This window comes from Coregonus clupeaformis, chromosome 7 (assembly GCF_020615455.1).
Source record: "Coregonus clupeaformis isolate EN_2021a chromosome 7, ASM2061545v1, whole genome shotgun sequence".
Taxonomy (NCBI): Eukaryota; Metazoa; Chordata; class Actinopteri; order Salmoniformes; family Salmonidae; genus Coregonus; species Coregonus clupeaformis.
This window is the reverse complement of record NC_059198.1, coordinates 11800383-11813599: the sequence shown is the minus strand read 5'-3', so window position 1 is coordinate 11813599 and position 13217 is coordinate 11800383. Positions and strand designations below refer to the sequence as shown.

General features: G+C 43.9%; 1 protein-coding gene across 5 annotated transcripts in view; it reads right to left on the bottom strand.

Annotated features, from left to right (window-relative positions):
• c7h8orf34 (chromosome 7 C8orf34 homolog) overlaps positions 1 to 13217 on the bottom strand; it is a 176548-nt gene that overhangs the window by 55476 nt on the left and 107855 nt on the right. For all 5 annotated transcript variants that reach the window (XM_045221165.1, XM_045221168.1, XM_045221167.1 and 2 more), the window contains one exon: positions 2288 to 2423. In XM_045221165.1, the coding sequence (XP_045077100.1) occupies positions 2288 to 2423 (136 nt within the window). The remainder of the gene's footprint in view (positions 1 to 2287; positions 2424 to 13217) is intronic.

The window sequence follows — 13217 nt, the reverse complement described above, 5'->3', positions numbered from 1 at the left end:
AGTAAGTTAGAGTAAGTAGGCTGGTGGGGGGAACCATAGGAGGACGGGGTCATTGTAATTGCTGGAATGGAATTAATGGAACGGTATCAAACATATTAAACATATGGAAGCCAAATGTTTGACTCCGTTCCATTTACTCCTGCCATTACAATGAACCCATCCTCCTATAGCTCCTCCCACTCCTCTCTCTCTCCCTGACTCTCTCTCTCTCTCCCTCCCTCACTCTCTCGCTCTCTCTCTCGCTCTCTCTCTCTCCCTCCCCGACTCTCTCTCTCCCCGACTCTCTCTCTCCCTCCCTCTCTCCCTCTCTCTCTCTTCCTCTTTCTCTCTGTATCAACACTTATCTTCAGTCTACATACCTCCAGATCAAGAACAGAATATCATATCTTAAGTGCATTCCAAAATGTGCTTGTTGTCACAAGACCGCCCTGCGCTGATATCGGTCTCTATTATCACTTATTTTTTCTTGTTCTTTTTTTTTATCACTTGTTTTCTCTTCCGACACGTTTCCTGTTTATCCTCCCTCCCAGCCCAATGTTAGGCTCATGTTTCTGGGTGTTGGGTGCAATAGGGCCCAAGCGGGCACAACTCTGCCCGATGCCAGGGAGAGATAATGGGGTATCAGACAGGTCAGACGCCAGGCACACTCCTCCATCCCCCCTCCCTCCTTCCCTCTCTGTTTGGGTTTTCTTCTCTTTCTTTTTCATTCATTCACGCTGCTTATCTGTTTGGTAATGCGTGTCTAAGATGGGCAGATGGGTTTTGAGGTTTTCTCATGATACTGAATGTTATCAGAAAGTTTGTTGGCGGATTGTTTACCGCCTGAATGTTTAAAGTTCAATAGTTTATATCTATGGCTTATAATGACTAAGCCAGCTCCCGGATCACACTGTATGTGTCCCAAATGGCACCCTATTCCCTATATAGTGCACAACGTTTGACCAGGGCCCATATGCAGGGGATAGAGTGCCATTTGGGATGTATCCACTGATGTTGTAGCCGTATCTGGAGCTAGTTTTGGCTCTGTGCAATATCTCGCTCAGTGAAATGTCAGACATCTGCTTTCTCCCCCTCTCTGTCTGTTCTGTTCTGTTCCGGCCAAATTCCTTTAACCTGACCACTAGATCCTCTATAGAGGTTTATTGGCTGACGAGCCCTGGTTGTTTTAGATGGTGAGGGAGGGGAGGGAAGGGCCCTAAACAGATCACACATCACTGGCCTGGAAATGCCTTGGACAGACGGCCCAGACCAGACCGGTTTCATTCCGGACGCACGGGACTGTAATATCAGAGGTTATTTAAACATATGCACACACAGACACACACACACAAGCACAAACACACACACACACTGTGTTCTGTGGTATGAGTGTGTTCAGCAGACATGCCTGTGAACAGAGGGCTGTAAAGACAGGGGTCAGAGGTCAAACAGGAGCAGAGCGTGAGAGAGAGAGATGTGCGCGGAGAAGGAGAGAGAGAGCAGCAAAGAGAGAGAAAGAGAGAGAGAGAGGCTGGCTCTCACCTCTAACAAAAGCTTTATAGTGTGTGCTTTAGACCATGTCCAATGGGATTCCCAGAAGTGCCTGTGAAACCTCTCCATCCTAATAATAAACCTGCTTCCCTGGAGCCTAGCATATGTGGGGAGGGAGAGTTTCTACTGGGCTAGGATAGTGATAGGGAACTGGGCTAGGATATTGATAGGGAACTGGGCTAGTATAGTGATAGGGAGCTGGTCTAGTATAGTGATAGGGAACTGGGCTAGTATAGTGATAGGGAACTGGGCTAGTATAGTGATAGGGAACTGGGCTAGTATAGTGATAGGGAACTGGGCTAGTATAGTGATAGGGAACTAGGCCTATGGACACTGTAGTAGTAAGTCAGGCAAGCATTCATTTACATTTACGTCATTTAGCAGACGCTCTTATCCAGTTAGTGAATACATATTTTTTTTATACTGGCCCCCAGTGGGAATCGAACCCACAACCCTGGCGTTGCAAACGCCATGCTCTATCAACTGAGCTACATTCCTGCCGGCCATTCCCTCCCCTACCCTGGACGACGCTGGGCCAATTGTGCGCCGCCCATGAGTCTCCCGGTCGCGGCCGGCGGCGACAGAGCCTGGATTCGAACCAGGATCTCTAGTGGCACAGTTAGCACTGCGATGCAGTGCCTTAGACCACTGCGCCACTCAGGAGTACACGCATTCTTCATATACAGTACCCCTCTCTACTCAGACAAATATACTCACTCAGGTAACACCCAGGTCAGAGTAAAGGGTAAATATTTACCTTGCACACCTTGAGCAGATGTTGAGTGTGACCTTGGCCTGGGGCTCTGGGCAGTAGGAACTACGACCCTGACTGAACTTACTGCCTGACGGGGCCAGCCCTGTTACCCCCTCCATGCGCAGGTCATCTAGGTCCTCTGTGGAGGGAGAGAGGAGAGAGAGAGACAGGGAGGGAGGGAGAGAGAGGGAAACAGGGAAGCGAGAGTGAAAAGAAAGAGATGCAGAGAGAGAATGGGTGAAACACAGAGAGATGGAGGGAGGAAGAGGGATGAGGAATAGAAGGAAATAATGAAAGAGGGGAAGGAGGGAGAGAAGGAGAGGGACAGTCATTTATCACTGAGTCATCAACAGATGCACCAAAGGCTAAGGCAGCCATTGTATCTGTCTTAGCTGTCTCAGCCGTCCAGAACTGAGGAAGGATGAACCAACATACACACACACACACTAAGAGACCATAGACTGACAAGACTATCTTGCATCAATTAGCCAACAAATAGATGGCGGTTATAAGGAGAAGAGACACAGACGGCAGTGCTGAAGGAGAGATGATGAGAGCGAGACCCCACATCCTGACCAGAGAGAGAAAGAGAGAGTGAGAGAGAGCGAAAGAGAGAGAGAGAGAAAAAGATATCTCCCTCTGTCCTCATAAGAACAGTCCTTGGTCTGCACGACTCTCTAAAGAGCTCCATATGAACTAGACACGCCAGTGTCATCCCCTCCACACACACACATCCCCCTCTTTCTCACCCCAATCAATACAATCATTGAGAACAGAAAGCATAACTCCGTCTGCATTCCAAATGACAGCCTATTCCCTTTATAGCTCTATAGACCCTGGTAAAAAAGTAGCGCACTATATAGGGAATAGGGTGCCATTTGGGATGCACACTCAGTCTAATAAGCAGGGTCGTGACAGAGTAGAAAATAAGGGTATTAAAATATAAATAACTTAATGTTTATTGTCACAAAACTAAAACCAGTAACGCTTTATTAAATATAACAGGACATCGAAGAGGGACTTAGTCGACAGCAAGTTCTTGGTTCTGAGTAAATGTTTTGAGAGTCGAAACACATTGCAACAATTATATACTGTAAGTCTGAATTTGTAAATTGACAACATGAGTCGTGGTCTGAGTTAGCTAACTGCTGGTAGATATCTAATATAGTCAAGCTTTTTAATAACAAGTTGATATCTTAAAGGTCCAATGCAGCCATTTCTATTTCAATATCAAATCATTTCTGGGTAAGAATTAAGTACCTTACTGTGATTGTTTTCAATTAAAATTGTTAAAAATAAACAACAATTAATTCTTAGCAAAGAGCAATTTCTCAAGCAAGAAAGTATTATTCCAACCTCACAGTGTGGAAATATATATAAAACACAGGAAAATCCCGTTTTTGATGGCACTGGACCTTTAAAAGAAAAGTAAAACTTGCTCGTATCACTTTTGTTTATTAAGCATACAGGCAAGCGCAGTTTGGAGTTTTTATTTTCTTTTAAGATATCCTAGAATGATTCCCAGGCACCTGCAACAAAAAACCTCAGATGTGCGAGTGCTTTCCCTTTTTTTAATAACAAGTTGATAGATACAGTACCTCAAGCCATGAATATCCTGTATGGAACATTTGACAGCATATAAAGGATGTTTTTAACAACAATAGCCCATTTTGTTTTCATCAGTCCTCAGGAATGTGAGAAATGTGACAACAAGAGATCAAATGCCAGACGTAATTCTCACCACTCACTGCCAGTGTGTGTGTGTGTGTGTGTGTGTGTGTGAGTGTGTGTGTCCATGTCTATGTTTATGTGTGTGGGACAGACATCCACATTAGTCACATTGATACTTTTCCTGTCAAATCTCATGTTACTGGCCTCCTGGTTGAGCAGAATATAGAAAACAGAGCCTTATACCTTGAAAGAAGAGAAGGCGTGACTAATCACCTGGATTAGAGGAGAGACACTCATCCACTGAGAAACGTTCCTCTACCCTCCATCCATCACACTGGCCCTGCACCAGGCTCTCTCTCACCTGTCTTTCCTCGTTAAGTGTGTGTGTCTGTGTGTGTGTGTGTGTGTGTGTGTGTTTGCGTGCATGCCTCTCTGTGTGTGTATGGTTTGTACGTGCATGTCTCCTCTCCATAGGTGAATAAATCATTTAAAGAGAGCGAGAGGAGATGAGAGAGGAGAGAAATTGAGAAATACCATACCAGACCAGCTGCAATTAAAAATTCCACTAAGAGTAAAACTCTATGAGGAGTAAATCTTCAGAGAGGCACTGATGTGTGTCTAAAAGGCATGCCAGCCCGGTGTTACATGTAGTCAGATTGCCTGGGTTTTGATTTATAATTGCCTGATTGGGTGTTCGATTTCTCCATCATTTGATGATGAGAAAGCTTAGCATAAACATTTGATAACATACACACCATGAAGATAAACATTTATATTATGTTGACATTGAGCCATATCAGATAAGGTGGCCTGGTCAAAAGTAGTTCACTATAAGGGGAATAGGGTTCCATTTAGGACACACAGTCACAGAACACAGGTTATCCAGGGACAGGGACTGGGACTGGTGTGTATAACACAGTGTGACTGAATGGCCAGTCATGCTTCTGAAATGCCCGTAAGCATGGTGCAATTAAGTGTCTCATTCATCTTCACTGCTGGGAAATGAGAGTGGGTGGGCAGGGGAGAGAGGTTACCAGCCGTGGGAACCATATCTGTCCCAAATAGCACCCTATTCCCTATGTACTGTGTTACTTTTCACCAGGGTCCACAGGGCTCTGGTCAAAAGTAGTGCACTATTTAGGGAATAGGGTGCCATTCGGGACACAGTCCATGGCTTAATATTGTGTCAACGTCAGGCCATCACCTCCACCTAATCCTTCTCCTGGCCGTTATCTACTCTGTAAGGTCCTGGCTAGAGACTGGTTTGGTTTACTTGGTGGTAGATTGCAAGTTAAGTCTGAAAAGTCTAGGTGGGTCACAGTGGGAACCACTGCTGTAAAGTTACTGTGTTCAAATGTTGCCACGGTCACAGCACATTACCTTACTGGAGGCTTTTAATCTCAGAGTTCACCTCTCCCTTTTTCCTTGTAGGAGATAAAGAAATGACAAAAAGAAGGCGAGGAAGACAAAAACATGGAGAGGACGAAATCTCTGTCTAATCTTTCAGACAGGTAGAATAAAGACAGTAAATGCAGCTTTAGATTTAGATTGTCTTTTCTCCAAACAAGATGTTGCCGCTGTTTTAAACAAGCTGGGCATGACGACATGGTGTGCTTACAGCACAGTAAGTATTTCCGCCCTGCAAACAGTGTCAATGGAATTATACTGTCAACCCTGCTGTGTGTGAATAACACTGGTCTGATGCTATCAGCTGTGGGCTCCTACACAGAGACACAGGGGCCTCAAGGGGCCTCCAGGGGCCAAGGGAGAGAAACCCTTATTAGTGTGACTTACAGTACATTGGCATACAGTGTGTGTGTGTGTGTGTGTGTGTGTGTGTGTGTGTGTGTGTGTGTTTCCCACAGTGCCATGGCTGATGTGTATTTTATGTGGGCATATAGCTGCTTACCACTGCGCCAGTGGAGTGTTGGTGCCAGACATGGACTTTAATACTGGGAGCAGTACCTCATCAGGCTGACTAAACTAAACTAACTAAACATCTGCTACAGAGGCTAAAACATATTTGTGTGTGTGTGTGTGTGTGTGTGTGCGTACAGATTGTTTTTTCCCCCTTTTCTACAGGTCCCATTGAGAAAGAGAGTTTATTTATTTAGCCAGACACACACAACTGAGTTTATCTCCCTTGGGTTAGCAACATATCCCACCATAACACACACACCAAACCCCCACACAATAACACTGTCTAAGTTTACATTAGAGACCGGCACGTCAATACGTTTCACCATAGAACACTCACGTCACACTCCGTGGCGTCTGTCTAGACACAACAAAGTCAGCACTCAGCCCACACGTTTGTCAGCGAGCGAGGCACATTTTCACTCCCTCAGAGTCAGAGCACAGCGAGGCAGCCATACATGGTCCCTGGGTGCGTCCCAAATAGCACCCTATTCCCTACATTCTCTATGGGTCCTGGTCAAAGGAGGTGCACTATATAGGGAATAGGGTGGCATTTGGAATGCAGACCCTGCGTCAAATGTTGAGACATGATTGATAAATACAACTGTGGCAGAGGAGAGGAGAGTGATGGAAAGTATTTGAGCGATGCGATGCGAACAAAGAGGTCTGAGCAATGAGGAATTCCTTCCCGCAATCACTCACTACACCAAAGCAAAAAGCGGAGCTGGTGTGTGTGTGTGTGTGTGTGTCCATCCCCCCCAAGTTTCCATGTTATTTAATGTGATTTAGATGGAGACTGACTGACTCTCTCTCCTCTCTCTGTTCTAAGTCAAGAACTAAAGTCATAATTAGTATATTCAGCTAAAAAATAACCTACCCTACACTTTCTGAGATGATGTGTTGACAGATGTATAGTGTGGAATCATCTAACTCTCTCCCCCACACACAGAGACAGAGATACAGAGAGAGAGAGGGGCACAAACACACTTGTACACGCATACACACACACACACACACACCCTTTCTCACGCACACACACACATCCTCTCTCACCCCAGATCCAACCACCAGATCCAAGACTATGAGTTATTAATTCACATATGAGTGAACTAATTGACTAATTTCCATTTCTTCATATGTCCTAGCTGTGCCTGTGATGCTATGAGCTGTGAGCTGTGGCTTGGTGTCTGGGAGGTCACAATGTGTTGCATTCCAAATGGCACCCTATTCCCTATATAGTGCATCCATAAGGCCCTGGTCAAAAGTAGTGCACTATGTAGGGAATAAGCTGCCATTTGGGATATAACCTATAACAGCAGGCTCTAGTCTAGTGTCATTATAAAACAGACTGTGGCTCTACTGTCTCTACTATATGCTGCGCTGTAATTAACAATATCTCTGTAATGATAGATATCACAGAGAGTGGTGGCAGACACACACATAAAGCATGCATGCGCAGACACACACACACACATAGAGAGAGAGAATGAATTGAATTGTGAGAGAGAAAAAGAGAGAGCGAGAGAGAGAGGGGGGGAGAGAGAGTGAGGGAGAGAGAAAAAGAGAGAGACCCCACACTCTCCCTGCCCTCACACAGTCAGCTCAAGTATTTGTGATTCATTAAGTATTAAACACAAAGCATTGACTCTGCAGTTAGTTCTCTCAGAACCCTCTTTGATGTGAGTGGGGGTAGAGATGCATTTGTTTAGCCTTGTAATAAAAACAATATTCCAACTTATATTTCATAATTACAACTCAGCTTTCAATTGCGTTTCTTTCCCCGTCCCTGTCATTCCCCTAAAAGTCTGTCTGTCAGATTCCCAACCTCATACAGTATCTCAAAGAGAGAGAGAGAGAGAGAGAGAGAGAGAGAGAGAGAGAGAGAGAGAGAGAGAGAGAGAGAGAAAAGGTTAGAGGGAGAGTTAGAGAGAAATTTAGAGAGAGAGAGAGAGAGAGAGAGAAAGTTAGAGAGCGAGTGAGAGAGAGAGAAAGAGAGAAAGTTAGAGAGCGAGTGAGAGAGAGAGAGAGAGAGAGAGAGAGTGCACAGATTCTGTCAGACCTGGGCCCTGACAGTAAATCTCAGTAAGACAAAAATAATGTTGTTCCAAAAAAGGTCCAGTTGCCAGGACCACAAATACAAATTCCATCTAGACACCGTTGCCCTAGAGCACACAAAAAACTATACATACCTCGGCCTAAACATCAGCGCCACAGGTAACTTCCACAAAGCTGTGAACGATCTGAGAGACAAGGCAAGAAGGGCCTTCTATGCCATCAAAAGGAACATAAAATTTGACATACCAATTAGGATCTGGCTAAAAATACTTGAATCAGTTATAGAACCCATTGCCCTTTATGGTTCTGAGGTCTGGGGTCCGCTCACCAACCAAGAATTCACAAAATGGGACAAACACCAAATTGAGACTCTGCATGCAGAATTCTACAAAAACATCCTCCGTGTACAACGTAAAACACCAAATAATGCATGCAGAGCAGAATTTGGCCAATACCCACTAATTATCAAAATCCAGAAAAGAGCCGTTAAATTCTATAACCACTTAAAAGGAAGCGATTCCCAAACCTTCCATAACAAAGCCATCACCTACAGAGAGATGAACTTGGAGAAGAGTCCCCTAAGTAAGCTTGTCCTGGGGCTCTGTTCACAAACACAAACAGACCCCACACAGCCCCAGGACAACAACAACAACAACACAACTAGACCCAACCAAATCATGAGAAAACAAAAAGAGAATTACTTGACACATTGGAAAGAACAAACAAAAAAACAGAGCAAACTAGAATGCTATTTGGCCCTAAACAGAGAGTACACAGTGGCAGAATACCTGACCACTGTGACTGACCCAAACTTAAGGAAAGCTTTGACTATGTACAGACTCAGTGAGCATAGCCTTGCTATTGAGAAAGGCCGCCGTAGGCAGACCTGGCTCTCAAGAGAAGACAGGCTATGTGCACACTGCCCACAAAATGAGGTGGAAACTGAGCTGCACTTCCTAACCTCCTGCCAAATGTATGACCATATTAGAGACACATATTTCCCTCAGATTACAGCGATCCACAAAGAATTCGAAAACAAACCCAATTTTGATAAACTCCCTTATCTACTGGGTGAAAAACCACAGTGTGCCATCACAGCAGCAATATTTGTGACCTGTTGCCACAAGAAAAGGGCAACCAGTGAAGAACAAACACCATTGTAAATACAACCCATATTTATGTTTATTTATTTTCCCATTTGTACTTTAACTATTTGCACATTGTTACAACACTGTATATATACATAATTTGACATTTGAAATGTCTTTATTCTTTTGAAACTTCTGAGTGTAATGTTTACTGTTAATATTTATTGTTTATTTCACTTTTGTTTACTATCTACTTCACTTGCTTTGGCAATGTTAACACACGTTTCCCATGCCAATAAAGCCCTTAAATTGAAATTGAATTGAATTGAGTGAGTGAGTGAGTGAGTGAGTGAGTGAGTGAGTGAGTGAGTGAGTGAGTGAGTGAGTGAGTGAGTGAGTGAGTGAGTGAGTGAGTGAGTGAGTGAGTGAGTGAGTGAGTGAGTGAGAGAGAGAGAGTTAGAATACCTGACCACTGTGACTGACCCAAACTTAAGGAAAACTTTGACTATGTACAGACTCAGTGAGCATAGCCTTGCTATTGAGAAAGGCCCCTGTAGGGAGACCTGACTCTCAAGAGAAGACAGGCTATGTGCACACTGCCCTCAAAATGAGGTGGAAACTGAGCTGCACTTCCTAACCTCCTGCCAAATGTATGACCATATTAGAGACACATATTTCCCTCAGATTACACAGATCCACAAAAAAATTGAAAACCAACCCAATTTTGATAAACTCCTTTATCTACTGGGTGAAAAACCACAGTGTGCCATCACAGCAGCAATATTTGTGACCTGTTGCCACAAGACAAGGGCAACCAGTGAAGAACAAACACCATTGTAAATACAACCCATATTTATGTTTATTTATTTTCCCATTTGTACTTTAACTATTTGCACATTGTTACAACACTGTATTTATACATAATATGATATTTGAAATGTCTTTATTATTTTGGAACTTCTGAGTGTAATGTTTACTGTTAATATTTATAGTTTTTTTTCACTTATGTTTACTATCTACTTCACTTGCTTTGGCAATGTTAACATACGTTTCCCATGCCAATAAAGCCCTTAAATTGAAATGGAATTGAAATTGAATTGAAAGAGAGAGAGAGAGAGAGAGAGAGAGAGAGAGAGAGAGAGAGAGAGAGAGAGAGAGAGAGAGAGAGAGAGAGAGAGAGAGAGAGAGAGAGAGAGAGAGAGAGTATTCAGTAGACAATAAACTAATAGAATCAGATGGAGAGAGAGAACGATAGATCAGAGCCTACCATGTCAACTCATTCAACTCAAGCTCTTAAGATGTAACCCTCATCTCTGAGAGAAAGCCTGGAGACAGAGACCAACAACCGTCTCCCAGGCTCAATACTGCCATCTAGAGTTCATACAAGTAACTGTTGATGCAATATCATAAGAATACAGTAAAAAGATATCAACGTTAGAGACCCGTATCCACAAAGTGTCTCAGAGTAGGAGTGCTGATCTAGGATCAGTTCCTCCCTGTCCATTTAATCTTATTCACTATGATCTAAAAGGCTAAACAGATCCTAGATCAGCACTCCTACTCTGAGACGCTTTGTGAATACTTGCCCTGGTCCAGTTACTAAAGGAGAACAACAGAGGTTTCTTGGCAGATAAGGTGATCTACAGCCCAGAGATAAAGATGTCTGTCTGTGTCCAGGTTGCCAGATTATGTGGGTTACATTGTCAGGTAATGAAGTAGTTGGAGCTGAAATCCCCCCTCTGTGTCCATAGTCCTCATTCATACACAGCTGAAGAGGTAATGGGGAGTTAGCTACCTGTTTGTGATCAACACATAGATACTAAAGACAACACACACACACACACACACACACTCTGATTACTCAGTAATTACCTCATAAAGTCTATAACTCGCTGTTTGTCAGCTGCATCTTCATTTTGATGCTGACAGGGGCCACCCTGTCTCCTATAAAAATACCTGAGAAGTGACATTGTGGTTTTTATCATGAGAAGAACATAAAGTCACACACAATACACGATGTTCCTGGCAAAGATACTGTAAGATGAACAAAGGCCTTTTCATAGATATAAAAACTGATTTATTGTCTATGGGTCTTTTCAGGTCTTCAGTCAATAACAATCTTCAGACAGAGCATTCTAGGCATAATCATAAAGGTCCTTTATCCTCAAATGTCTCTATTTAAATAAACTATCTGTGTTTAGCCATGATATTACAGTATGTGTCCATTCATACAGTACAATCTGTCAAGCTTTTCTATTCTAAGCCTTAACAGTTTATACAAAACCAACCATTCTATCAGTTAACTCTGAGACCAGTGAGTATCAGATTTTTTCAACAGATGACACAGTAACACTGAAATTGCCCATCAGTGTTGTAATTGCCTCCAGTAATACCACTGCAATTCACCCTTCAATTAGACCATCAATCTGCACATGTACTCTTTTACAGGCGTCATAATGGCAGCACTTATTTTCTAACTGGGGACTCTCTCTCCCATCAAACTACATAGAATCATAACCTTTAGTCAGAGATGCTGCCACCCTGCCAGCGGTTCCAACCCCCTTTACTTGACTTGACTTTATGTGAAAGATTTAGTACTGCTGTAATTCACACTACTAACATGCCCTTCTCCTCTCCTCTTGTGTCTTTTGACAAACAATGCTCCCTGATGATACGGCTCAGTTGTTTGTTTGTGCTGTTGCCTGGGCAACTGTTGTGTCTCTGGTTGTCAGGGCGAGGAGGGAGAGGAGGAGAGGGGGAGGGCTGGCGTCAGGAAGTTCAGAGCAGGGTGAGGTGTCTGCCAGCCCTGGCACTCTCCCTCTCTTTCTTTCCCCCTCTCCCGCTCTAGCTCTCTCTCTCTCCCATTCTCCCCCTCTAGCTCTCTCTCTCTCTCCCGCTCTAGCTCCCTCTCTCTCCCATTCTCCCCCTCTAGCTCTCTCTCCCCCTCTAGCTCTCTCTCTCCCCCTCTAGCTCTCTCTCTCCCCCTCTAGCTCTCTCTCTCACCCTCTCCCGCTCTAGCTCTCTTTCTCTCTCCCCCTCAAGCTCTCTCTCTCTCTCTCTTTCCCCCTCCCCCTCTCTAGCTCTCTCTTCTCTCTCTCCCTCCCCCGCTCTAGCTCTCCCTCTCTCTTCTCTCTCCCTCCCTCCCTCTCTCCCACTCTAGCTCGCTCTCCTGCGCTAGCTCTTTATTTTCTCTCTCTCCCGCGCTCTCTCTCCCTCTCCATGTCTTCCGCTCTCTCTCGCTCCCTCTCTCCCACTCTTTCTCTCTCCCTCTCTCCCCCCTCTCCCTCTCTATCTCTCTATTCTAAATACAGAATGGAACAAAGAGATATACTGATATTGGGGCTGGGCTCGGAAGCTCTGCAATTGGACCAGATTCACACACACACACATACACACACACGCGCATGAACAGACACACACAAAGCCACAGATACAGACATACACACAGGTACAGTAATCTCACAATAATGTCAGATCCCAACACTAATCCTACGTGTATCAGAGATCACACACAAATCAAATCAATCTTTATTTATACAGCACATTTCAGACATGGAACGCAACACAACGTGCTTCACAGGAAGAAAAAAAAGAAAACAAATGAAAAGAAAAACAGAAATATTTACTACACAAAATAATAACAATCAAAACTGAAAGACTGAAAAGCACCCTGAGGAAAAGCAAAGCTAAAAGGGTGTGTTTTATGATCTCTTTTAAAAATGTCCACAGTTTAATCCCCCCACAGGGTCTCTAGCAGGCTATCTTGGTCCTAGGCTTTGGGATAGTTAAAAGGACAGTGCCAGAGGACATGAGGGACCTACTGGGTACATAACTTAAAAGCATGTCTGACATGTATTGGGGTACACAATCGTGGATTGATTTAAAGACCAATAGAAGAATCTTAAAATTAATTATAAAACTCACAGGCAGCCAGTGCAGAGACCTTAAAACCAGTGTAATGTGTGCTCTCCGTCTGGTCTTGGTCAGTACCCGTGCTGCAGCCTGAGAGAGAAACGGCCGCACCTTGGCAATGTTCCTCAGGTGGTAAAAAGCTATTTTGGTCATATTCCTAATGTGTGATTCGAAATTGAGTTCAGAATCTAAAATAACACCTAGGTGCCTGTGAATTAAAATGTGCGGCCAGATTCTCTCTCTGTGCTTTGGCTCAAACAATAAGTACCTCGTTTTTGTCTTGATTTAGC